Source organism: Pelecanus crispus, chromosome 3 (genome assembly GCF_030463565.1).
Source record: "Pelecanus crispus isolate bPelCri1 chromosome 3, bPelCri1.pri, whole genome shotgun sequence".
NCBI lineage: Eukaryota > Metazoa > Chordata > Aves > Pelecaniformes > Pelecanidae > Pelecanus > Pelecanus crispus.
The window spans coordinates 116,062,751-116,088,573 of record NC_134645.1 but is presented as its reverse complement, the minus strand read 5'-3'; the positions used below and the strand labels follow the sequence as shown (position 1 = coordinate 116,088,573).

The 25,823-nt window shown below is 36.3% G+C and overlaps 1 protein-coding gene across 3 annotated transcripts in view; it reads left to right on the top strand.

The window, feature by feature from the left end:
• The window catches only part of NOL10 (nucleolar protein 10), a 52,812-nt gene that overhangs the window by 3,597 nt on the left and 23,392 nt on the right, over window positions 1-25,823 (top strand). For 2 of the 3 annotated variants that reach the window (XM_075706773.1, XM_075706772.1), the window contains 9 exons: window positions 579-616; window positions 4,188-4,324; window positions 5,074-5,139; window positions 6,596-6,656; window positions 7,162-7,247; window positions 7,609-7,687; window positions 8,903-9,052; window positions 11,339-11,405; window positions 16,797-16,849. In XM_075706773.1, the coding sequence (XP_075562888.1) occupies window positions 579-616; window positions 4,188-4,324; window positions 5,074-5,139; window positions 6,596-6,656; window positions 7,162-7,247; window positions 7,609-7,687; window positions 8,903-9,052; window positions 11,339-11,405; window positions 16,797-16,849 (737 nt within the window). The remainder of the gene's footprint in view (window positions 1-578; window positions 617-4,187; window positions 4,325-5,073; window positions 5,140-6,595; window positions 6,657-7,161; window positions 7,248-7,608; window positions 7,688-8,902; window positions 9,053-11,338; window positions 11,406-16,796; window positions 16,850-25,823) is intronic. The other variant, XM_075706774.1, reaches the window with a different exon arrangement.

Here is a 25,823-nt window from a genome sequence, read left to right as displayed (position 1 = left end):
GCTACTCCCTAATGTTCCCAACCCAGCTCATTTAAAACTAGCGAAGTTCAATACATCGCAGTGTTCAGCATGGATAGTAGTTTTCAAATTTGTGATTTTTTTTTTTTTGAGCCTTAAAACTTTTTCTGTGGATGTGCTGACCCCTTAGGAAGACCACGTGTGCAGGTTTGTGCGTAGGATATCTGAACTCATGTCATTTTTTTTATCAATTTTGATGGATTACCAAAGGTCTGTGGACCACACACTCGCTGAAAACCATTTCATTAGACCTTCCCCAAGCCAATAAATACATGGTTGAGCATGGTGTTGAGGAACGTGTCAAGTATACAAGAACGATAAAAAGATTACAAGATGCTTCATATGTTTCTAAAGTTTTAGAAAACTACTTACTATTTTGCAAATAAAGTTATATAATTAAAGATTTTATCACAATGCCTACATTATGCATTGACACCTGTGGGGAATACTTACATGACTAAAGGTTAGCATGAGTGTAAATGTTTTCAGGATTTATGCCAATGTTTGCAAATAAGTTTGCTTGCTTAGTTCACTTAAAATTCTCTTGCTCTCTCCTCTAGTGGTTACGTTTGAGATTTTATCAGATGATTACTCAAAGGTATGTTTAATGTTTTCAATGTATAAATGAAAAAATTGTTTAATATGTATATTAAAATGCATTTTCATATATAGTAAAGGCAGTCAGTCAGCACAACTTTTGGAACAGAGAAGTTTTTCTGGAAAAGCAAACAGGATAAACATTTTTTGTGCCTCCAACATGTTGTTTGTTTTCTTTGTCTCTTTGTATTATAATTTGCCTTGCCACTTTTAAAGTCTTTTGTCTGTAGTAGAGAAAAATGTCAAATAATGATCTGTTCTACAAACAATATAATGTGAAAAATGGAATTAGTTATTCTTTCTAGGATAGCGTTTAGTCACAATGCCTTGTGATGAGTGATACAGAGATAGACCATTTTGAGAGGTGGGATAGCTGTAGATAAGTTAATAGCCTGATTTGTCAGCATTGTTGTAGCTGTGATGATTATAAGCATATGAATGAGGCAGAAATTGTGGAGAGAAGTGATGTCTCCTCCCCCACCCCGCCCCGAGGTGCTGTACCTTGAGTTCTTAGGACCATCAGCCCTTTTTCAGGCCCAATACCACTCCTGATTCTGTTTAACACCTAGAAAAGTGTTTATGTGCTTGAAAGCTTATCTGTTTTTTCCAGCTGCAGCAGTTGGTGTAATAAAAGATGTTAGCTCTTTCTGTAAACTTTGCTTTGCTGATTCATCAAGGTGTTATGTTCCGAATTAAATACGAAATTTTAGCATATAATTTTGCTGACTTCATTAGGACATTTTTTTTTTTCAGTTAAGTGTTTATTTTAATACTTTTTTTTTTTTTCTGAGAAGAAACCTTAGCATTTCCAGTACAGGTTTGTTTTAATAAGTATTTCTATTTGATCAGAGACATTATCATTTAGCGTTGTAGTTTTAGTCTTTTCAAAATATTTTCCCTGTGAGATTTTTAAGAATGTGCATGGATTCAAGTAGCAGAAGAAGGTGGCTGACATGGTACAGGAGCCTCCTACTTGTCTGTCTGTGGGAGAATGTTTCTGGTTGTACAGACCAAACAGTTATTTGGGAGACTGAGGAACATGTTGTGTTCGGAAATATGTTTCTGACTAGTCATGAACAGTAAGGCTTGTGTGTGTTTTCAACTGAAATTGGTACTATATGTCAGACTGAAGCCCTACTTTCACAACTTAATACAACCTTATGTTCAATTTTATTTTCCTAAAACTTACCAGATCATTAGAAAGAAAAGAAATTTCAGGTAGCTGTTGCAATGTTTTGAACATGTTAGAAACAGGGAACAATATTTGAGAAGTTACACTTGAAATGCTTAGAATCACAGAAATACTGATTGGAAGGGGACCTTCAGATGTCATTTAATGCTTGAACAGGAGTGTCAGAAACTGCAAGCTTGGAGGTTCTACAAATTCACTGAATAAATTGTTGCAGTGCTGCAACAATTACCTTATCATAAAGAATTTTTCCTTCCTGTCCAGCCTGCCTAGGAATTCTGCTCCTGCTGTCTTCATGAGGTTGCCTTTTGAAGCTTACTTGCATTTTCACAGTGAGAGTACACTGTTGGCTTTCATTCATGTTGGTATCCATAAGGCCAGTTACACTTTTGTGCTGTCCTACATTTTTGACTTAAAAGTTTTAAACTTGGACTAAGTTTCAAACTTAGGAGAGAGTGATATCTTTTTTCCCACAGTCTTTTGCAAAAAGACATATATTTCCGCTTAGTATTTTTGCCACACTGGTGGCTATGCTTTTGCTACCCTGAGGTTGTAGTGACCAAAAATAATTAGTATGAAGGAAAGATAAACATGATTTACAGCCAGTTGTATCTACTGCTAGTGAAAGAGGACACAAATATCTTCAAGTCGAATATTGTAGAAATTTATCTTAAAATAGAAAATTATTAGAGGTAAGGCAATCATTAGCAGAATGTTTGGTTGCTTTTGGCAACTATCAAAAACTTTCTAAAAGCTTTTCGGAGGTAGAGTGGGTGAGAAGAAAATTCTCTTTTCTCATTGAAAGCAAACTGCATCTTCTGTCTTCCTGGTAACAGGTTTTTGGTGGCTTCTTGATTGTGAACTAAGAGAATGTGATACTGATATTTTTAAGTTAAATACAGTTTAATTTTATGTTCTTGTCATAGTTTATTTAGCTTCTGTACTGCATGAAGATGCAGACATTTCTTCTTTTGCCATGATGATGGAGAAAAGATTTGATCTGGTCATTGTTTCAAACTGATAAGTAAAAAGCATTGCTTGTTGTAAACCTCCAGTTAAAAGCATTAGGCACACAAAGGATTGATTGGGATGTATATGAAAAACATCATTGTATAACATCAACTGTGCAGCTGCATCTGTAATCTTGTATGAAATTGCAGTTAAACTTCTGAAAGATCATACTCTACTTGGTCTTGGACCAAAATGAGCGAGTCCATGAATAAAAGTTGAGACACTAGTGTTTCTTATATCAGAAAGAGCATAAGTAAGGGGGGACTTAATGATAAATAGGCATGGAGAAAGTAGTGACCTGGGCTAGTACTTCATGTCTCGTAAGGGAAGAATATACAGATATATAAATAAAGATGACAGATTCAGAATAACTTTTGTACCTTGCCTTTCCTGAGCTTCTCATCCGTATTTGCATTGCTAACAATGTAGTCCAGCAGTAGGAAATTTAAAATCTTCATTATCTACTACTTTTAGAAGATGCATGGACTATACATATTCTGAACTAAACTAGCACTTTTCTAATCTAAGCTAAGTTGGGGTGAGGCTCAGAGTCAAGAGTTAGCCTGTGATTATCCATATCGTTTAACTGTTTGCATGCATCATGGCATGAATTTGGGCCTGGCCAGCTGTTCCTCCATCACACGGTGCCTGGGCATGCTTTGAGGTACCGCATGAGTGTAACAGATGGTGTGGATGATACTGCCTCTGTTTAGAGTCGGAAGAATTCCTTCATATGGATATGAGTTGTGCCATGTTAACTTGCCATCAGGACTATAGGGGCAGGTTCTGGCCTATTTTATTTACTAATATAGATCTAGTCTTCTAGTAATCCTTCCCTGTGGGCTCTTCCAGGACTGAGATGTTTGTCTCCGTTTCAGAGAGAAACAATGTGCTTATACAGTTGGCAAACAACCAAAAAATGCACAAAGGTTGTTGGTGTCATTTATTGGACTGCTGCATGCATCAGGATGTATAGTGCATGTGCTTAGTACCTATGAACATACTGGTACCTGCGTGGCATTGTACCTGGAAGAAATTATTAACTCTGGTGTCTGAAAGAAGTACAGATGTTAATTTTGGTGCATCATAACACCAAGATGACTATACTGCTTCTGGTTGCAGAGTCACTTTCAGGGTATCGCGTATACTCTTGTGAATATTCATTTAATCTTTACTAATAAAGCATTTTGCTGTGGCTAGTGAGAATGACAAAGCACTAGTTGATTCTGTCATTTTACTAGAAATGGTTTAAATGGGTTGTGATAAACCTGTGTGAGCTTGAAAAAAAATCACTGGAGTTTGTGCTGTAAGATAAGTTAAGGAGATTGGTGTCTGCCCCTGTATAGTTCAGTTCTTTCTCTTTTATTTTCAGATTGTCTTCTTGCAGTGTGGCAGATTTGTGGAGTTTCATTCGCAACACGGCCATTACTACAGGACAAGAATACCAAAATTTGGTAGAGATTTCTCTTATCACTATCCATCGTGTGACCTGTATTTTGTAGGAGCAAGGTATTGATTAAGTGGATTATTTTCTTTCACTTCTGTTAGCAATGTTTTCCAAGAATAAAATGAGTATTAAAATACCAGCGAAGTTAAAAATTAGTAGCAGTGGCAATTCCTTCCAAATTAATAATGGAGACAGTTGTGAAGAGTGGAAAATGTGGGCAGACTAAGATTAATTCAGTTTCCTGTACTGTTTTAAGACTTTTTTTCTTTGATTCTTAAACCAGCTACATCATGTATTTGCAAATTTGTTATAAAAATTGCAATTCAGTGTATTGGTTTAAAAAGTGATTAGCATCTAAGTAAGAAAATTAAATAACTTTTTCTATCCTGGTTGGTGGTTTGTTGCTGTCAAAGTGTGAGTCAAATCACATAAAATAATTAACGGAGCTTGTGAGAAGACATAGTAAAAAGAAAATTAGGTCTTTAGGGTTTCAAACACTATAAGTAGCAATTCAAGATGTAATGTAAATCAGGAAATTAGAAGATATTAAGAAAGGAATTACTGTATCTTTTCTCTGGAAAAAAGAGTAATTGGTATGATATTGCAATGTAATAAATATCTTTGAACATGCACATTTTTCTCTGTATTTTTAACAGTGAAGGATAGATGTGTCTTAGAATGTGAAGTCTGAAAATTGTCTATTTGGTAAAATTAGGCTGTCAGCAAGCATCTTTAACTCCTCCTGGCTTACAACAGTATCTTTCTGTATTTGTAAAAGAAAGGAGTAATACTCAATTTTTTTCCTTTGTAGTTCTGAAGTATACAGGCTAAATCTGGAACAAGGAAGGTTTCTCAACTCCCTGCAAACTGACGCTTCGTAAGTTATCTGCAATACATGACACCTATCTGTCGTCTTTCCACCAGGTGGAAGCAAATGACTAGCATGCTCACCATCAGTACTGTATCTGAATACTGCCCAAATGCATTGTAGGGTTGAAAAGGAACATAAAATGAGGCTCAGACTCAGCATATTTTATGTTCTGTAATTCTTTGTTCTAGTTCTTATGTTTTAATTGAGTTTTCTTTTGTGGATATTTTAAAATTGCTTAATATAGACTTGTAGTAGGTATTATATAACTTGATCTTAAGAGCATTTCATTAAAACTTTGCCATTATTGCTCAATTTAGCCATCATATAGAGATCTACCCACAGGGTATGTACTTTCCCAGGCATGTCTTTGTCCTTCTGCTCTTGGAGTAGCCCAAAGACAATTTTTATATCTCCAGCATGTGTCTGATTCTTTTGAAAACCCTACCAGAGCAGGAGCTGGGCTGCTTTTATGTGGGGAGAGGCAGATGAGAAGAATAGACTTGACTAGATAAAGTGGCTAGTTGGTGGGCGACAGCTGGTGCTCAGTGGGTAGGATAGTTTAATGGATGAGGGAATATTTGGGCAGGCATAATTGCAGAAACTGAGCAGTAGCAAAAAAACCCCTGGGAAAATCCTGGGGCTGGAATGCTAAGGGTCTTGTGTAAAATCTGAATTAGGGAGATGAGACTTGAAGTTGTGAGAAGGTTGTGAGGGTAGGGGAATTGGATGAGCTATAGAGTTAGAGGTGGAAGGCTTTGAATGGAAGAAGTTGGAAGGCGCCAGGATGAGTAGTGTTAAAGAGAAACATTTGTGCTTTGGAAGAATTGCTGGAGAAACACAGGGCTCCTGGGTGCCCTGTTGAGAAACAGGATAGTTGGGGGAGGGAAAGGAAGATAGGCTGTTCATCAGAATATGTTGGAGATGTAAGCTTCTAAACATAAGTAATCAGGAACACCTTTTGACATAATTGAGTTGTTTAAGCATGTAGTGGAGCAGAGTGATAAGGAAAGGCTTGGTGGTAGGTGCTGGGTATGGGCAGAGAAACACAGAATCATTCAGGTTGGAAAGAACCTCAGAGCCCAGCCTCCTGCTGAAGGCATGGTCACGCTGAATTCAGATGAATTTTCCCAGGGGGTCTTGAAAACTCCAAGGATGGAAATTCCACAGCCTCTATGGGCAACCCGTTCCAGTGCTTAATTATCTGCATGGCATAAAAATATTATCCTTGCATCCAGTTGCAACCTTACCTGTTTCAAGTAATCAGCACTGTCTCTGATGACTACAAATTCTTGGTAAGCTCCTCTTAAGTATGGGAAGCTGCTATTAGGTAGCCATCTGTCCCTCCCTCCAGCTTTTGCTTTTTCAGGGTGAGCAACAGTGTACATGATTACAGAAATCTTTTTAGTTGTTCATGTGTTAAATTATTCTGAGGTCATTAAACTTGCTCTTTTTTCTGTTTTAGAGAGAGTAACGTCTGTGACATAAATCCTGTACACTTCTTGTTTGCTATGGGGACGGCTGAGGTAAATGTTTGCATTCCTTTTATAAAAAGGGCAGTAGTGTTTGTTTCTCTTTTTATATTAGTTTGCATGAGGATAAGAAGAAACCATGACAGGAACCTAATGAATTAATTTGATCTCATTTGCTATGATAAGTATAGATCCATTAAACAAGATGACATTTTAGAGCACAGTGCAGATATAATTTCTCACTTACCTTGGTTGCTGAGATGCTTGAGATTTTGCAGATGGGAGAGAAAATAATGTTATCTTGCTTTACAGTATAGCCATCTGTAGAAATTACCCTATTAATCTGTGGAAATTTAGTGTTAATGATTTTCATTCAGATAACACTTTTAAAAAATATAAATGAAATGTGTGAAGCTTGTATGCCATTATTAGAACAACTCATGTTAACCTAGGAGATTTGATTAATTATAGATGAAATAATTCATAATTTTATTTAAACGTTTTCAGAATACCAGACATCTGTTGCATAAGCTTTAAATGTATTTTCTAAACTGTTTAGGGTAAAGTGGAATGCTGGGATCCTAGAACTAGAAGTCGAGTTGGGCTGTTGGATTGTGCTTTAAGCAGTGTGACGGCAGACACAGAGTGAGTAAAGGCTACCTTTTCAAAGCATGTTCTTCTGTTTTTTCAGAAGTTTTGCTTTTAGAAACAAATCCCACTTTGCATTAAAATGACCTGCCCATGGTCTTCTCTTCTCATTGCTAGTGTGAATAAGGGGTTTTCTTAGTCATTGAGGAGTCTCTTAGTTACTTATCTGAGTAGCAGTGGCTAATTTTCTATACAACCACAAGTTGTGAATGTAAAAAATGCAGCTTTTTGAAGTAGTATTTCTGAGTGATATCTGTAAATTAATTTACATTAATTATCTTAGCTATTTTTAACATTGAAAATATTATTTGCAGCCTTTATTGAAAGAATGTCTAACTATAAGCATTGTGCTTTGCAGGATAGATGGTTTACCATCTGTTTCAGCACTGAAATTTGATGGAGCTTTGCATATGGCTGTTGGAACATCTACTGGGCAGGTAGAGTTAACTTCATCTACAACAGTTCTCAGGAGATCCTGTTCTTGCAGTTGCCAGGCCGGGTCTATCATACATTGAGTGCACTTATTGTGATATAGATACTTTTATTAATATATATTTATAAGAGCATAAATTACACGTATACAGTAGTAATAGTCATTCTTAAACCACAAATTAATTTTGTCAAATGGTCTTGCTCTTCAGAATACTGTAGGGACCACTTAAAATCATCACAACCTACATACTATATAACTTCAAATTGTGCAGTTTTCTTAGAACTAAGAGTCAAGTATGCAGGGAAGTTGCTGCTTTTTTAGACTCTATAAGTACCATCTCAATGCAACATAAATGTCCCTTATCTTGATGGTGGCTAACGAAGCAGAAGTGATTGTCTTTCAACTATTGTTTTTACTGTCTTATCTTTCTGTAAGGGGTCATTTAGATTAATTTATTCATTGTTACCATCATATTTGTAAAGTGGAGTATGGGGATTTCTGCCTTCATCAGTATTTTGGTGGGTTTAGAAAACTGTAGCTTGTTCAAGAGCAGATACATACGTTAAGAGTCGTATTTGTGATAAAGTTAGTATACAAGTCAGGCAAGTTTTATTGGAAATTATATTTTTTATTAAACTGATAATACTTTTTCCCCCAGAATTATTAGTATTCACACCATGCGTGTGAAAGATTTAAGGTATTTCTCAAGTTTCACAGGAAACTTTGGAGATAAAAATGCAAGTTTCTGGAAGATGGGGCCTGTACTCTCTACTTTCTTCAAAATAAAAAATTACATTCTGTGGTGTTTCACTGAGTGAAAGTGACATTGACTGAATGTGGAAGGGAGCCTGAAAATTTAAATCTTGTAAGAACAGAATCTGAAAGTGAAATATTAGGAATTAAGAAATGCTAAGAGCCTTGAAAACAGTTCATTTTTTCAATAGATATCAAAAAGACTTTAGAAAGTTGGTGAGCTCTTAAATTTGCTCTTAATTTTTCTAGACTGAAGCATTCTGAGCTTAAAATATATTGTCAGAATAAACTGGGCTCACTTAATAAGCTGTTTTCAGAATTTAAAATTACTTCTTTTACATAAATCGGTCCATGTATTTAAGTAAAAGATCTCAAGTTTAGTTAAATCTTTAGTGAAGATCTGGTGTGTGTGACTTCCTCTTGATCTTACAATACTGTAAGTTTAATCTGTCTCTTACTTTTCAAGGTTTTATTATATGATCTCCGGTCTAGTAATCCATTAATAGTCAAAGATCACCACTATGGCCTGCCTATTAAATCAATTCAATTTCAGCGTCAGTTGGATTTAATTATCTCTGCAGATTCTCGAATCATAAAAATGTGGAACAAAGATACGGTAAGTGTTTTCATGTTGCTGCATTCAGATTTTTTTAATTTTTTTTTTTAATGCAGCTTGAATAGTAAAGCTGAAATTCAGTGTAGGAAGTTGGTTTTTAATGTGTCCTAATTTACATAGCATTTTGTCCTGTCTGACTAAATAAACCAACATCTGGGAAGGTATTCAACAGCCTGTCAGTTATAAAGATATAGTCTTAAGTATTTTTTGCTGTTTGTACATGTCTGCTTAAGATACTTCTTTCAGTAGAAGGATTTAAATGTGAGAAGTAGTATCTTAATCGTTGTGCTGGTTTGTGTATTTCTCTCAGTGGATTTTTCATCAGAGAAAAACATGGTCATTCCAGTTCCCTGCTCAAAGAAGGGCTAACTTCAAAGGTAGATCAGTTAGTTTATGACCTATTGAAATCAGGTGCTGCTTATTTTCACAGAAACCTATTTGGATATTGGAGCAGATACTACGCCTAGATCAGAATAACAATGTATATTATGTTGTATTAATGGAGTATGTTGCAATAGGCAGCATCTCTGTCCCTGCCTTTTGTACCTCTAAGTGAAGTTAAAATCTTTAAGTTTCATAAGACTTTATTTCATATTATGCTGTTCTTTTTCTTTCTGTCAGTGCAGCTTGTACAACATATGTTACCCCATAGATTCATAGTAATACTACTGTAGCTTGATTCAGTTTGAGGGGCTACCTTTATTCATTGTATTCCTTCTAAAAACATGCTCCATCTCTGCTTTTCTAGCTTTATAATGAAACATATCAAGAGCAGTTATAGTAGTTTAGAGGCACTTTTTTCTATTTCAGGCAGTCAGTTCTCTATTGTTGTGCTTCTTCATGAACTTTCAACAGCCTCTTTTATTTTTGCTGTGATCACAAGCAGTTTTCTGTAAGCTCCTCTGCAGCTACTTTTTATTGTTTAAAAGAGCAAATAAATTATTGGTTATTATTTAAAACATCTGCAGTGGCTTCTCTCCATTTTTCCTAGGTATATATATTTCCCTCATTGAGAATGAAACACTGTAAGGTTTGTCAGGTGGCCTCTGCAGTGGGAAAAGGGAGGGTTTCTTACTGCTGGAAGGCAAAGATAGCTTTGGACTCTTTCCTAGAGTATGTTCCAGCTGGCTCCACCTCTCCCAGATGTTGGTTCCTGACTATCTCTGGCTGGGAACCAACTGCAGAGGCAGACTGCGGGGTGGAGAGCATATGGCTTTGATACCAGAATAGCCCCATGCTGAGACGTGCCTTGGGGTGGGGAGCATGAGGCTTTTGTCTGCTAAGGCCGGGGTGGGGGAGCACTCTTATTAATCATCGGGGAGAGACCAGAGGTGGGTGGGGTAACAGCATGTAACTGGGAGGGAAAGGAAGGGCCCAGAAAGGTAGGTGGGATTGCTGCAGGGAAATTAAAAAGAGGAATAGGATCAAAATTTGCTCTGTTCCTGTCCCTCGTTTAGAACCATGTAGGCATGTACTCTCATGCTTCAGATTCTGTGGCCCAGTTCTTAGAGACTCTTCCTTTACTGGCTGTCTTCTGTGTTGGCTTATAAGAGCACCTGTATTTTGTCTGGTTTTTTCAGACTCTGTTCCAATTCTTATTTTTTGGGGGGGAATGTTGTTTCCTGCTTTTACCTTTTTCTTAAATAACCTTTATAACTTCAGTTCTGATCTAAGCTAGATACCACTGGATGCTTTTACTACTTTTATATTTAGACCTCTTTAGTACTGAGTTTATAAATTGCAGATAAAATACTGAGCTATGTTTCATTTTATGTAGACATGAGCAGGGTGGAGGAACCAAGCTCCGGACTCAAATTCCACTTCCAATCCATCATTTCAGCTAATGATACTTACTGAAATAAAATGATTTAAAACTAGCACATTAAGACTTGAGTAAAAGGAGGGTTACAGTGGCAATGTGCCAGGAAGTTATGGACCTCACCCCCTTTTTGCATAAAATAAAATAAAGCAGATATGACACACATCTTTTCAACACAGAAGTGTAAGCTGAGAAATTAGACGAGCCATTGTACATTGCTGTGTCTTCAATAACCAGTAGGCTACACTTCCTTATAAGAGATCGGATCAGAGACAAAATACAATATTGAGCTCCTTGTGTTATGTTCAGATATGTTAATAACATTTTATTGTTCTGCAAAATCTGTTCCATCTTTATTCCATCATATTTCTTAGCTTCTATAATGGCTATTCTTAATGTTTAGATTTACTGAATCTAATTATATTGTTTGGAGTTCTTTATAATACATTTTCTTCCTACAATTTCAGGGGAAGATATTTACTTCAATGGAGCCAGAATATGATATCAATGATGTCTGCCTGTATCCAAATTCAGGTATGTTAGATATATTAATGTCTTAGTTCAAAAGGGAAAGCTTGTGTTAACCCTGTCTGTGGTCTTTTTTTCTGTTTAGGTGATACAAATTAGGTCCACTTTTCTCCTTATGACAGAGCTAGGGAAAAATGGTTACTTATCGGTTAGTGTCATTGTTTCCTCTGCATCTGTGTTAAATCGGAGCCTCTTTGCAGTGAGGAGCTGCTGTGCTGTCCATTGAGTGATTGACCTCTTTTGCCCTTTCAAATATCTGAAGTGTTTCATTTCATAAGAATAGGAATTTTGGCCTTTTGTCTTGGCTAAGTCCCAGATGAGTTAGAGCTTGCTTTCTAGAGCTAGGAAAAATCTGATTACAGCAAGTTTACAAGTGTTTACAACTATTTGATCTTTCCTCATTTTAGATACAGTCCTTACTGTGCCCTCCCTTAGATTGAATACTTTGGTTTTCAGTGTAGAATCCCAAGTGCAAAGATTTGCATGCTTTTTGTGACTGTTTTCAGATTTGCTGTGTCTCATAATGTTATGTTTAGAGGTCAAAACTGAGGGACACTTTCAACCATAGTTTCCAGATCCTACCTTAGGAGTAAAAATATTTTACAAAATGGTGCTTGTATGTGCACATGTGCTTTGGTTGTACCTCAGATTGCACCTGGCCTTAATCTGAGTTGCTTAGTTCTTGACTAGTATGTGACACCTACTTCATTTTTAGAAAGCAGGACTGAAAAAGGTGAAGTAAAAATTAGGGCCACTAGGATGGCACAGGACAACATTCTTGATCCAGAGAATGCCTGTGTTGCAAACTCTGCTGTTATCTTCATTTTAGAGGTAGCAGCGAAGACAGAGCGACTTGGACTTTGATTCATACTAGCAGCTCAAATTCAAGATTGTAGATAAGTGAGTTTGAGATTTTTAACAAGTTAAAACTTATCTTGTCTTTTCTGCCAACTTCAGTTAAGAATGTGTCCTTTTTTCTTTTTTTTTTTTTTTTAAGATGAGCGCTTAAATACTGATCCCTACTGAGATGGTGGGCATTTTTTACCTTATGCAGCAGTGAATGGTAATGGTCTGCAGGACCTTGCTGATGAAAATATTAACTTGCTTCCATGCTGCTCAGGTTTAGTCCCCTCTGAAACAGACTGGTGTTTCACTACATTAGGAATTGGGCTAGGTTTTTTCTGAGCATGCCAAAAGGCATCAATACCATTTTTATTTGTGTTCTGTATATTTGTTTTTCCCAGATCAAAGTGCCAGAAATAGTGTAAGCAAACAACTGAAGCCTGCCAAAACAGGGACTTTATGGCATGGTGCTGAGGGCACATCTCATGTGTCCTGGTTGTATGTATGACTTCCTTTTGGAATGTTTGAGAATAACTGTGTGGTAAAAGTGTGGACTGTGCAACATGGAGGCAGCAAACCTGGTCTTCTCTCATCCATAGTGGCTACAGAGAGAGGTCGTTGGAGTGAATTATCTTTAGCCATTTCATCCAGGTTTCACCTTTGAGCTTACTGATTTTATCCAAAAGAGAACCCAGGAGTGAGCTAACATCCATGCAGCACTGAAAATGAAGGGCTCATGACAGGGAGTGAAACAGAAGTGAGTTATTTGACAATGTAGAATCTTAGTGTAATTTAGGTTGGAAGGAACCTCGGGGGTCATATATTTCCTGCTCAAAGCAGGGCCAAACTTGAAGTTAGATCCAACTTCAAAGTCTGATCAGGTTGCTCAGGTCATAACTGGTCAAGTTTAAGTATCTACAAGGATGGATGTTAATCAGCTATGGATGCTCTGTAACCTCTGTGGTGTGTAGACATGCCTCAAGTGCTTTTGCAGAAATGATTTTCATGAGACTCTGCAGGAAGAATTTTGTAGCACAAAGAATTGAATGCACCTGTATCCCTAATGTTGCTTATTGGACATTACTTTTTCATGTGTGCTGCATCATGATCTAGATTGTGCATTCCAGTCCTGTGTGTCATCCTTATGTCGGTTCTACTTTTCTTACCATTCTGTCTTTGACCATGTCTGTTAGGGGAGCAGGTTGATGTCTTTGAACTGTTGTACTAGGTTGTATTTTATAATCATATTGGAAGACAGAGGGGGGAAAACTAGAACATATTACAGTGAAAATTAATAGCTTTAAGGTGAGAGGTGGTGCATTGCATGTTTGTCATAAATACTGTTGTTGCAGAATTTAAGATGCCTAGAACAACCTCATGCTCATTCAGAATTTAAAGAATAATTATGTTTGAACATTTGAAAATATGGAAATACTTTCAGCGATAGGAACTTGCAGTTATGGGGAGCTGGAAATACAATATCATTTAAGTACCTTTATGGCTATGGCTCAGTGCTGTCACTAGTGTGCCAGCATTCTCAGAGCACCCCTGGATGTTCGTGAAGCCAGCATGGCACAGGAAGCTCGAGATACTTGCCTAGCTTGTGCTCTAACAGTTCGTGTGACACTGCTGCTCAGAAAGCCCATATCCTAATCTCACCCTTATACTCCTATATTCACTTGAAACAGCTTTGCGGTTCATCATTGCATGGAAGTAAATCCTTTCATATTTTACTTTGCTGATGTGAAATTCAAAATTCAGAATTTGTTTCATACATTTACATGTTTTGTTTCAAATTGAAGAGAAGAATTTCAGAAATGTCATGAACCAGAAGTCATTGAATCTACATTCATAATGCTTTTGTTTGGGGAAAATTGTTGTCTAGTATGTGTAGACATTTTACTTTCCTTTTTATATTTATAGTTTTATTACAATGGTTGTAATAATCCAGTTTTGTTTCAAAACCACAGAAGGTACCTGATACTTTGTATTAGTTGCAGCCCTGTTTTACATCGAAATGTCTGCTGCATGTGCAGTAATGAAATAATTTTAACACTGCATTGTCACAATCATAAAAAAGTAAAAAAAAAAAAAAAAATTGGAAAAGTAAAGCTACATTGTACCATAAAACATTCTGAAATATTTATGGTAAACTGTGTATCAGTACAATATGAATTATTCTTTTCCAATAGTTTTATGGGAGTTTTGTTGTAGTTGGGGGTTTTTTTTTTTTGCTAAATTATTTTACCAACCAGCTTCAGCACTACTACCTTTCATGGGAAGCAAGCCCTTGTGTATCTTTGACCAAACTACATGATGACAAATTTTAGTGGATCTCTTAAACTGGTTACGAATCTCTTCTCTGATCACACGTGCACAGAATGGGGCTAGGGAAAAAAAGGTTTACCACTTACTGAGTAGCCTTGATTCAGCTTCAGTTAATTTGTACAATATAAATGAAACTTAGCAGTATCTTCAGTGTATAGAAATTTGTGCCTCATTTGTTTTAATTATTGTAAAATATTTTTTTAAAAGTAAAAAGTTTTTCTAAAACTGCTGCTCCCATTTACTACTGCTTCATACTCATGTTTTCATTCCTTTCAATTGATGATACTGTATTTTAGACCGCTTTCCAAAGATGGTCTTATTAAAATCTTTTCTCTGAAAAAAGAGTTCTCATTTATTTCCCTTTTAAAGTGATCAGACTAGGCTGCTGTGTAGTTTGTTAGGGTGTGGTCTCTCTTCCCATAAAAATTGGTTAAAACTAACAAGCTGAAACAATGAAAATGCGTGGAGTAGACTTCTCATTTCACAGAGTTGTTCCTTTTTTTAATTTTTTTTTATTTCCACTGTAGTATACGCCCATGTACTGTTCCAAAGTCTGTTTTCCCTCCTTTAATTATTGGTGGAAGACTCTCAAAGAGGACGTTTTCCCTTTACTGTCATCTTTGAAGCACCTGCAGAATTAATTTCTATCCTTTTATCTCTAGTGATTCATACTCAGTCAACGGAGAAATGTTTTGTTTCCTGAAATAGTAGTGAGTGTGCTGATATATTAAGGGAGCATGTAATCTATATACTATAGTGTATACATATAGTACATTGTGTGTTTGTGCATATATATGTGTATATACTATAAATTCTTGCTTTTTCCTTAAATTGCCTGCATACCTTTCCAGATACGGTTTTTAGCCTCAGTTTGCTGACTAAGCTTTCACAAATTTCTTGCTTTGCCGGGAAAGCAAGCCCCCTTTTTTCTGACATTATAAGTCCAGCTGCATTGTGTATTTTTAATGAAAGGATTAGGTAGGAAGGATTACCCCACCCATGTTAATTGCATTCCTCTAGTTGGGTGTAAATTATATTTCTACCCTCTGGGTGTGTAGTAATTGACCCAATTATTCATAGTCTCAGTGGTATATGTTACAGTGCTTTTAGATCAGAATGTTATCTAACTTGATTGCCCTTTTCTTCTTCATATTCCATCTCTTGTATTACCCGGTGATCAGCTACGTTGCAAAGACAAAATTGAGATAAATGTAAAAGTATATGCCAAATGTCCTTATTACTCTCTTACGTAGAAGTAAATTGAAAATTTTTCTAATTTTGACCTTAAATGAAGTCTTGTGGCAGTTAGAGATTTTTTCCATGGATTTTAATATTTCTACAGTAGTTTTTTATATTCAGAATATTTGCAACCTTATTCACGGTGTTTCTTATGTATATTCATAGGTATTTCAAATTTTACATTTGCCCCAGTTGGCTAATATCACTAGCATTGCGGCATTTGAAGCCACAATATCCTGTCTCTCATTTTCTGTTGACAAGCTACTGTTGTGCCGATTTCCCAAGATGAAATACGAATAAAGGTGTAAACCATGTTACGATTTATGACTTTGTTTAGACTATAAGTGTGTGTTTAAAAACAAAGCAAAGCAAAAAACCAAAACCCCCTTGTATTAATAATACAAGTTTATGCCCAAAATAGGTTTTAAGTGCCATACTAACTGGATTTGTTCTAAACAGTATTATGGGATGAACTATTTAAATTTGTTATGAAAATTGGCAGCCTGCAGTTGTCAGGACTTAGTGTTGCTTGAAGTGGTGGTGACAGGTGTTAAGATAGAGGATAAAAGGGGATGAATATGTAGGAAATGAAACTTCGTTAATTGTGCTGCTATCGGACCTTTCTTTCCTTAGCATTTGACACAACAATTTATTATGGGTCCCAATTAGCTGTTCCTTTGCAGGCCAAGAATATGTATGTATGAGCTACAGGTAATGTGCTTTCACCTCTTCTCCCCTAACCCATGAAGGGTTCTTTCCCTACAGATACTTAGGTTGCCATTCTAATTTTTTTTTTTAATTTTTTTTTTTTTGTGCCAGCAAATTTTCCATTTTTTCCATTTCTTTTCCTGGAACGATATTTTAAGTCCTATCTATAGATCTACTTCATGTGAATTAAATGCCTTAAGTGTATATATATATGGTTTTTTAAAAAGTAGTGTTATCTTCTTGTGACCAATATTTTTAAATGTGGAAATCTCTTTTTAGGAATGCTAATGACTGCCAATGAAGCCCCTAAAATGAATATCTATTATATACCAGTAAGTAACACAAATTGTTGCTGATACTGCTCTTTTAAAACTCAGTTGTTTGGTGCCATTCAAGTATTCATGTTGGAAAATTACTTCTGCAAATTCACGTCTACATTCTCTGACTTTTCATGGTAAAGTAAATTTAAGCTAACCATAGTTTATTAGTGTAACATATTGAATTACTAAAAAACCAGCCTGTAATTCGCCTTTTGCTGCCAGTTCCAAAACTGGCTAGTGGCAGTAGGAAATTCAAGTGGAGCTTTTCCAGAAAAAGTAGGTTTTGATAGCTGATCAGAAAAGAATTCCTAAATAGGGACTATATAGCTTACTTTCAAGATAATAATTTTGCTTTGTTTTGAAATATTTCATTATTGTCTTTAATGTGTGGTATATAGTGACATAGTCTTGGCAGTAAATATTCTTCTCTGTTCTGACAAAGAAACGTTATTATGTGGCTTCGAGTATGACTCTTGGCAGTAGCTTCTGCTCAATGCCCTACTTGAATTGCAGCTTTTCTCTTGAGAAGCTCTTCACTTGAAAGGCTTAACTGTAGGTTAACTGTATATCTCTGCAGGTTGTTTTTAGGGAGGCTTAATGGCCAGCCTTTTGGTGTTAGGGAATGGTACAGAAAACTACACCGGCATTTCACTTTGGTTTGGGTTTTGATTCTACAGTGCATTCACTAGGGTTTTTTGGCCTGGTAGGAGATAAATAGTAGGATATATATGTGAATGTTACATGGCAGAGTCTGGTCAGCTATTCTAAAAATATGTATGCTTCTTAAGTAATTTTATTCACATTCTGGACAAACTATAAAATTTGTTAATTTTTAAATATATTTTAACTGTTTTTTAAGTCAGCCAAGAAGTCTTTATTCAGACAATCAATTTAAAATTAATTTTAATTTAATTTTCTTTAGTTTATTTCTGGGTTCTCTCCACCACCCCCACCCCCCACCCCCCCGTATGATCTTGATTACACTTAAGATGGAGATTCATCAGTTTACATTTTTCTTTGTGGAGTAGACACTATGTACCTGTTGTATATACATGTCTAAACACAACAGTATACCCCACTCAACAATTCTATAGTCTAGTTATATTTACTTGTATTACTAGATTTTTGCAGTTAAAGAAAAGTAAAATTTTATACATGAGTTCTTTGTGTGTCATTTATTCGGATGTAAATTATCTATATCTCTAATTCAGCTCTAACCAACTTACATATTGTTAACTGGATCTGTTCCATGCTTTAGATAACAAAGGGTGGGGGGACAACAAGTATGTTTGTATTTAAGACAAAGTGTTAGCTGTAGTTAGAAGCTGAACACTTTGTTTCCATTTATTTTGTCCTTTGTAAGGTTTAGTGAGTAGCTCTCCAAGCATTTTTTTAATCTATCATCTTTTTAATTAATGGATTGGGGAAGACAAACTCCCATATTTTCAAAATCTGATGAATTTCTAAAACTGGAATGGACTAGTTACTCAATTTTAGTAATTCAGATGGAAAAAGCATTCCTTCTGTCACTAAGGGTAAGGTTCAGCTTCTCTCTGAAAATTGTGCACTGAGATTTTTTTGTGCAGGTGTGCGTGATGTATGAGCTTTACAGCTATAGTACTTTAGAGGTGCATATCCAACATTGCCACTTTGCCAAAAAATTGTTTCATTGTCTTGATTGTCACCAGCATTAAGTATTTTAGAACTTGTTCTAGCCAGTATTATTTATTCTTGCTCATTCTGTAAATCAAAATGAAAAACACTTTTTTGCTTTCTGAAATGTCTCTCGTAGAATCCTCTGTGAATATTGAATTCATGTTTCTGAACTCAGATAAGTAATTTTTAGCTAAGAAATATAAGCACTGTATATTAGATCTCAGATCACAATTAACAGACATTAATTGCAAACCTAAATATTGACTAATACTGTCTAGTATTTTTGCAGCATGCAGGCTATTCTGATGAAAATTAACACAAATCTTTCCTTAAACTGCCTTCCTTTGTCACTGTTCTCTGATTATTGGTACCTGAGTCTGCCTGAATTTATTTGGATCATAGCTTTTTATGGGTTTTACATTCACAGTGACACCTGAGTATACAAATGGACCCAAATGATGAATGTTAAAGCATAAATCCAAATATGAGTTCTATTTTTGAAATACTGTTGTGTATAAGAAAATCTAAAATTTGATTCAAAGGCTACTGCCTAGACTAAATTTGCGTTTTGAATAGGCTAAACTTCTCCAGTTCACATCAATGGCTTGAGTTTGAAGGCTGCTGAAGATATCTTAAATACTGGCATGATTTTTTTTTTTTTTAGTCAACAATCTGTAGTTCATTTCAAAACATGAAATGCTTGGTTTTGACAATAGAAAAGTTAAAGGAAGTGAGAAGAAGTTACTTTGAAATATCACACTCTAGTAACTGGCTTTTTTACTCTGCATTTTCACAGGCAAGACTGAAAGGGCTGGCACAGGTAGTATTGTGTAATTGAAGGGTTTCTTACTGCATTTCCTAAAAATCAAGTATGTAGCTCACTAAATCTGTTTTGGTTGGCTGGTTTGGTTTTTTTAATCTCCTTTTTAAATGAAGAAAATATAAAATGCAGAAGTCGTGTCAGCCTTAAGCTGCTCCAGGGCATTTGTTATTAAGGAAAACTCAATGTTATTAATGTGTTCATGTTACAGTTTTATTCCTTGATCTTCTGGGCTAGTTATTTGAGCTCAGAGATGCACACCTGTCCTTTGGTTTCTGTGTCAGTAGATTATTAAGACATGGGTTTTTTCCATCCTTGGAACACTGAGTAATTTCCTTGCACAGGCAAAGATGGGTTTAATTGCATGTGTCTTTAGAGCAAAGCTTTAAAGAACTAGTGATTTGCTGTATTATGTGACCTCTTTCCATAGTCAAGTCTTCTGGCTTTTTCTAAGAACTAGGATTCACCATTTTTTCCAATGAATAGCTTAATTTTCTATTTGTTTGTTTACTTTGAGATAGACGTGAATACTACTTAAAATGTGTCCTCTGTTTTTGAGATGTTGACAAGAACTGAGTTCTAATTCTTGAATTTCACAACAGAGTAAATGCCTGGGGGAACTGCTACTACTATAAAGGGCAGTTGTGTTTCAGAGCTCTTGGAAGTACTTTTGTGCAAATAGAATCTATTCGATTGCCCTCGCCCCTCATTGCCCTGTAGTGCTAGTCATTATTCTCTTTTTTTTTTAAGTCTTCATTGGAACAGCTACAAGGACTTAACCATGGTTATGGTCAAGGAGGATGCTTAAAATCTCAAATGTATGGTGCTGTGCTCTAGCCCTTCTAGATTACAAAATCAGGAAAATAAATCTTCAGAAGAAGAGATGCACAGAAGTCAAAGTCTTACAGAGCAGGAGTGCATATGTATGCAGATGGGTGCAGACAGACCCAGTGTCCTCTGTCCTTGATTGAAGTTGGCCAGACAGTGTAGGACCGTGTCCAGCCTAATATACCCTGCCTCTCAGCAGGTTTTATTAGTGTGGGCACAGTGCTGTGCTAACACAGCTACATGAGATGTGAACTAGAGCTGGCTTGTGTCCGGCCAGCTTGGAGTACGGTCTGACTGAGCTCATGTCTGACTGAATTATCTGTGTACGTGTGCCCATTCTCTCCATTGTTAATGCCAAAGCTAAATTTCCATCACAAAACCAAAAAATGACTCTCTGTTGAACTTCAGGATTATACAAGAGTTGACAATGGGTATCACAATATTGTCCATAAATGAAATGGCATGCTTCAGCTTTTCCTGCAGAATTTTCAACAAGATAGGTATGACATTTGAGACTAGGAATGTCTGAGACAGCTATGCTTTTCTTAAAAAAAAAACAAAACAAAAAAACCCAAAAAACAAAAACCAAAAAAACCCTACCACAGTTGTTTCTATTCTGTGCAAAGCTGTTAGTAGAGGGAGAAGGTGGTGATTTTTGGTTTACTAGAAAGGGCAGGCAGGTTTGGTTTTAAATAGCAAGAAGATGCCTTCTGCAGGTACACAGTGCAGGGAGTAAAAGCCAAATTGAATCTGACCGTTAAAATGAAGTGTTTGTTTTACATAGGTAACATCTTGAGTCGCTTAGCTTAGAGACTTTGTTTTTGTTTTATTTTGTTGGGCTTTAATGAGGGCAAGTGCCTCTGACTGGAATCGGGCTCTTTGCCAATAGTTTAATAGTTAACTTGCAGTTTATGCAAACATTTGGAGCCTACTTCTTGCCAGCTGGCTTCCTGGTACATCACTTTGATGTGTGCCTCGGGAAGGTTGAAATGAAAGTTGTGTGTGCCTTGGGATACTTTTCAGACTACTGACTCAGAAATGTAAGTTGAATCAATAGTGCATCCAGGTCCTGGCCAAAGAAGTGAAGAGAGGAAGAAGCTCCACTGACACATGGTGGCCCACTGGCCCATGATCTAAGTAAGATGAGCCAGATTCTCTTACCTTTAATTGAGGCTGTCGGCTTCCATGACATACAATGTTCCCTTTTCAGGTTGTACAGAAAAACCCCTACATGTTAGCTCCTGGGTGCTCTGGGTGGAAAGCAAGGGGCATAGATATTATTTATTCTGAGTGTTTACTACTGATTACATGAACATGTCAGATATTCACACAAATATTTCAAATCAGTCCTGTCTCCTTTATTGTCCTTGAAACTTTGGGCTACATATACATACTGAAACTGAAACTTGCTCTATTCATCAGGCTGTTAAAAGAAGAGAGCAATTAAGCATGTAATTAATTGAGCGTAATATTCTCTGTTCTGGATTTTTTTTACTTTCCTGCAGTCTTGGCAGAAAACACCCTGTTGAGGCTAGAAGCAATGTACTTTTGGTGTAGAGTAGATATTAAGCTCTTTAAGAAAAGAATAAACCCTGGAGCGTCTCTGGCTTCTTTTCAGGTGGTTTTGGAAAAATCATTTGATATCCTAGTGCTCTCCTAGTTCAGGGTTGCTGGAGTTAGAAACTGGAAATGTTTCAAGGGCAAGTATTTCTTGCCTACTCAATGATTCAGTTTCTCCAATAATATCTTTATAATGGGTCTGGTTTCTAATACAATACCTGCTTTGGATATGTGGATCTCTTTATTGCTAGAAATATTTTTTATTTTTGTCCTCCTCAAATTGGATGGCTTTTCAACTAAACCAGCCATTCCTGTTACTTCTTTCCTTTCATACATGCTATTTTAATTATTTTGTTTCTCTTCTTTTTTAGGTCCTCTACTTGCCTGTTTTAATTAATCTTTATCACCATCTTTTTTTAATATGCCTCAAAAATAACCATTCTTTTTAAAAAAAAAAGGTGTTTTTTCTTTATATTTAGAAAAAAAAAATTAGAAAAACTGTAGAAAAAGATAGTTTTTCCTTAGTAGTTAACCCTGAAATAACATAATCATAGATTAAGGCACCAAATTCTACTAGATTATATGTTTTCTTTTAACACACCGGCTATTTGATGAAACAAATCAGAGGGAACCTGTACTGAAGGAGGTACAAGTGAAGGCAGTTTTTTAATACCTTAGTTCACCCCCTTTATTTCTTTCTTGATACTAGTTTGGAGCAGTTCTGGATTGTAAATTAAGGATGAACATGCTTTGATTCAACTGTAGGCTTCCAGGTTAACTGCTTCTAAACCTACTTGTGACTGAATTGACCAAAGAGTTGTGTTCAGTTCACTGACAGACAGAAAAATCATTTATCTGAAATAGGTTAGTATTTCCTGTCAGTCTGGTGACAGAGTGCTCTCACTAGTTCTGTACAAGGGGTTATAATAGTCAGGTATCTATCCTTACAGTCTGTCATGTTTCACTTTAAAGGATGTGGGAGGTTTCTCGCATGTGGCATGCTCCACACTTATCTCTATGGTCATAGCTTTTCAGAACAATTTTATCAATCTAAAAATACTTTCTCATCCTTTTATAATTTTGGGATCTACTAATTGTCTTGTCTTTTCTGCTCTTGGGTCTTTATATGATGCGGACACAATTAGAGAAAAACACCTATCCACACCTTGTACTTCATGCCCTTAAGACCAATGTTCTGTATAGTCAGATGTCGTTCAAATTGTTTATGGGTGCTGTTGGAGTTACAGCAAGATCTTCTAAACTGATTTTTGGCTTCTGCGTGGTAAAAGCTATGAAACAAATTATGCAATTCTTTTTGTATTTGTGGCTGGTGTTTTGACACTAATAGAACAGATTAGGGCTGGAGTGTGAGATTTTGATTTTTTTTTTTTTAGGATGTTCTCATGTCTTCTGACTGGCAGTATTAGGTTGTTCTGGATTAATGCTGCCTCAGTTGTCTTCTTGAAGATCGTATGATGAGGCTGAATTTTTTAGAAGATAGTTGTTCATCTCCTTCAATACAGCCCTTACGTAAGAAGTTTTAGGTAAAGTGGAAAGCAACCATGAAACCGAATTGTGCTAAGAGATTTTTTTTTTTCCCCTATTCTGAAACAATATATAGTGTAGAAAAATGATTCATTTCCTGTGAAAAAAATGTTGTAAAATAAAAATACAGTAGTTATGATGTAGAATGGGAAATGTTGGTCTTAACCTTAGCTTGTTTATTTTGAGAACTGTGAAATGACTGGAAAGGAGGGTTGTTATGAAGTAGCATATTACAGTTGTGCTTTGGGACTGCCAATTGTTAAAAGAAAAAACTTTCCATTAATAAAAAGACACTTGAGCACATCTTTGGCCTTTAAGCTAATTCTGAATTTTGGTATATCATTCTTTTAGAACTGTGTTTACCATCCAGAACAGTCCAATCTTTTACACAGAAAACTCTGCAAACAATATAAAAAGAATGTCTGGTGAATGATACATTACCTATCTCACAGTATTAACAAGGATAGGAAAAAAGTTGTTTATCTTCACAAACAGAAATGTGAGCTTCCTACTTTTAACCTAAACACTTTCAAACTGAAAAATAACATGCTGGGCTTATTCCCAGCAAAGGATATCCTCCATTTCCCATGCACTGGCTGAGAGACACTGTACCACTTATCACACATATATAGAAGGAAAACATCAATGTGTGATAATCAGGAAACAATTTCTGGTCTTCCTGTGAAACTTGTTTTAGATGTTTTTTTGGTGCTGATGATGTAGTAGTGTGCATCATGTGCAGACTATGAAGGTGTATGATCTTGGCTTACTGCTGTTGTGGATGATAGTATGACAGGCAGTGCTGCTTCATTATTATTTTTCTAATAGCAGTATGCTGACTGTTAAGTCCATACTTCCTTATAGTTTGCATCATACCCTTCATAGAGCAAAGGAGAAAACTCTTAAAAGTGGAAGTTTTACTGACTTATACCAGGTGATCGCTCTGCCAGTTGATAGACACATGTTTTTTAGTGTTGTGATTGTTTCTTAAGCAATTGGTGGTATGGGACCCTCTGTTCTTGGGTTGCTATTTTAAGAAAACGGGTCTTGAGCAGGGGGGTGCTCCCCTTTTTAAGTGGTAAAAAATTTAAACCTCGAGTATCTGAAAGATATTTTTTATTTCTTAAGTTGCACTTGTTCCTTCTTTTGGGCCATCTATTCTTCACCTGGTTTCTGAAAATTTAGAGGTCAAGTTGTTTAGCTTTGGTCAGTGAAGAGAGAAGCAGTCACAGATAATAAAAAGATGTAATTGCTGAAAGGACATTTTGTACTATACTATAGTCTATCAGCATGAAATAAGAATTAGTGTCTTTTTTGGCTTTTGGATCAGAAAAGACAAAGCATGTGAGAATTTTCTCTGGGTGATAATTTCAGCTAAGTATTTCATTATATTTGAAAGCAGAGGCAAGTGGCTCTTGTGGCTTATATGTATGGTCATCTTCTGTGCTGCTCTTAGTAGTGAACCAATGTGTTGCGAGTTATGACTTTTTTACAAAAATAGTAACGAAGTTGTGAGGATTTAAGATTTCTGTCAAACAGACCTGAGAGATAAATAAAACCATCAAACATGTGAAAGCTTTCAAACATATTTGAAAGATGTTTCCTACTCGAAGAAAATTCTTCCGTAAGTTACATAAAACTTCTTCTCACTAGCATTATGCTCTGTAGAGAGTAGGTTGGTTTATGCTGAGGTTATCTTCATTATCCGTCTGGAGGAGTTGCAAGTTCCCAACAGGTAGTTGCCTTTCCTTCCCTTTGTGTTGTCTGGCAGTAGTTGTGTAAACTCACAGAGCAGCCTTCCTCCCAGGTTTGCAAAGAGCAATTAAGCTGCCATGGTAGGGAGTTACTAGGAGCTCACATGTTGCTAGATTTCTAGTAGTTTGTCAGTTATGTAGGGTAGACGCGCAGCTGGATTTGCCATTACCTTTATATCTGTAGCATCCCTCAAATTTCCCTAAAATGCAGGTCATGCTCTGAACTCCAGTACAGTAAGTTTTTGTTTTCATGACTGTAAAGATATTTATGCTGTAACGTTTCTTGGCATCTGGCTTGTACTGAGAGAGCCCTGTTATTCCCGGTCACTTAAAAGCACGAGAGGCAAGTCCGCACACAGTGTGACGGTTGGGAAGTTTCCTGTCCCATCGGAGACATGGAGAAGGGGACTTGCTTGGATTTGCATTTCTGGCTTATTCTTAGGTTTTTTTACTTGTTAATTTAGATTGCAATCAGAGGCTGTACCTGATTTTACATACCAAAATCAATCTACATGTTACTCTCATCTCTGTTAGTAGTGGAAGTGTTGTCCATTGATGGCCCATGCCCTTAGTATTGCAAGAAATGCTATTATATTTTGAGAAATAGATTTCTGACTGTGTTGGAACAGGTAGAAGCTGTGTAAAAGTTCTCTCCTTGTGTAAGAAAAAGGCCAAGGCAGTTACGAAGTCTCCCACTTGCCATCGCCTTGTCTGTGTCCCCTGCAGTCGCAATTGTAAAAGCAGGGGGAGAGCGTGAGAGATGTATTCTTTGAAGAGTATCATGACTGGGTGGGTTGGGTTTTTTTTTTTGTTAGACTTCATA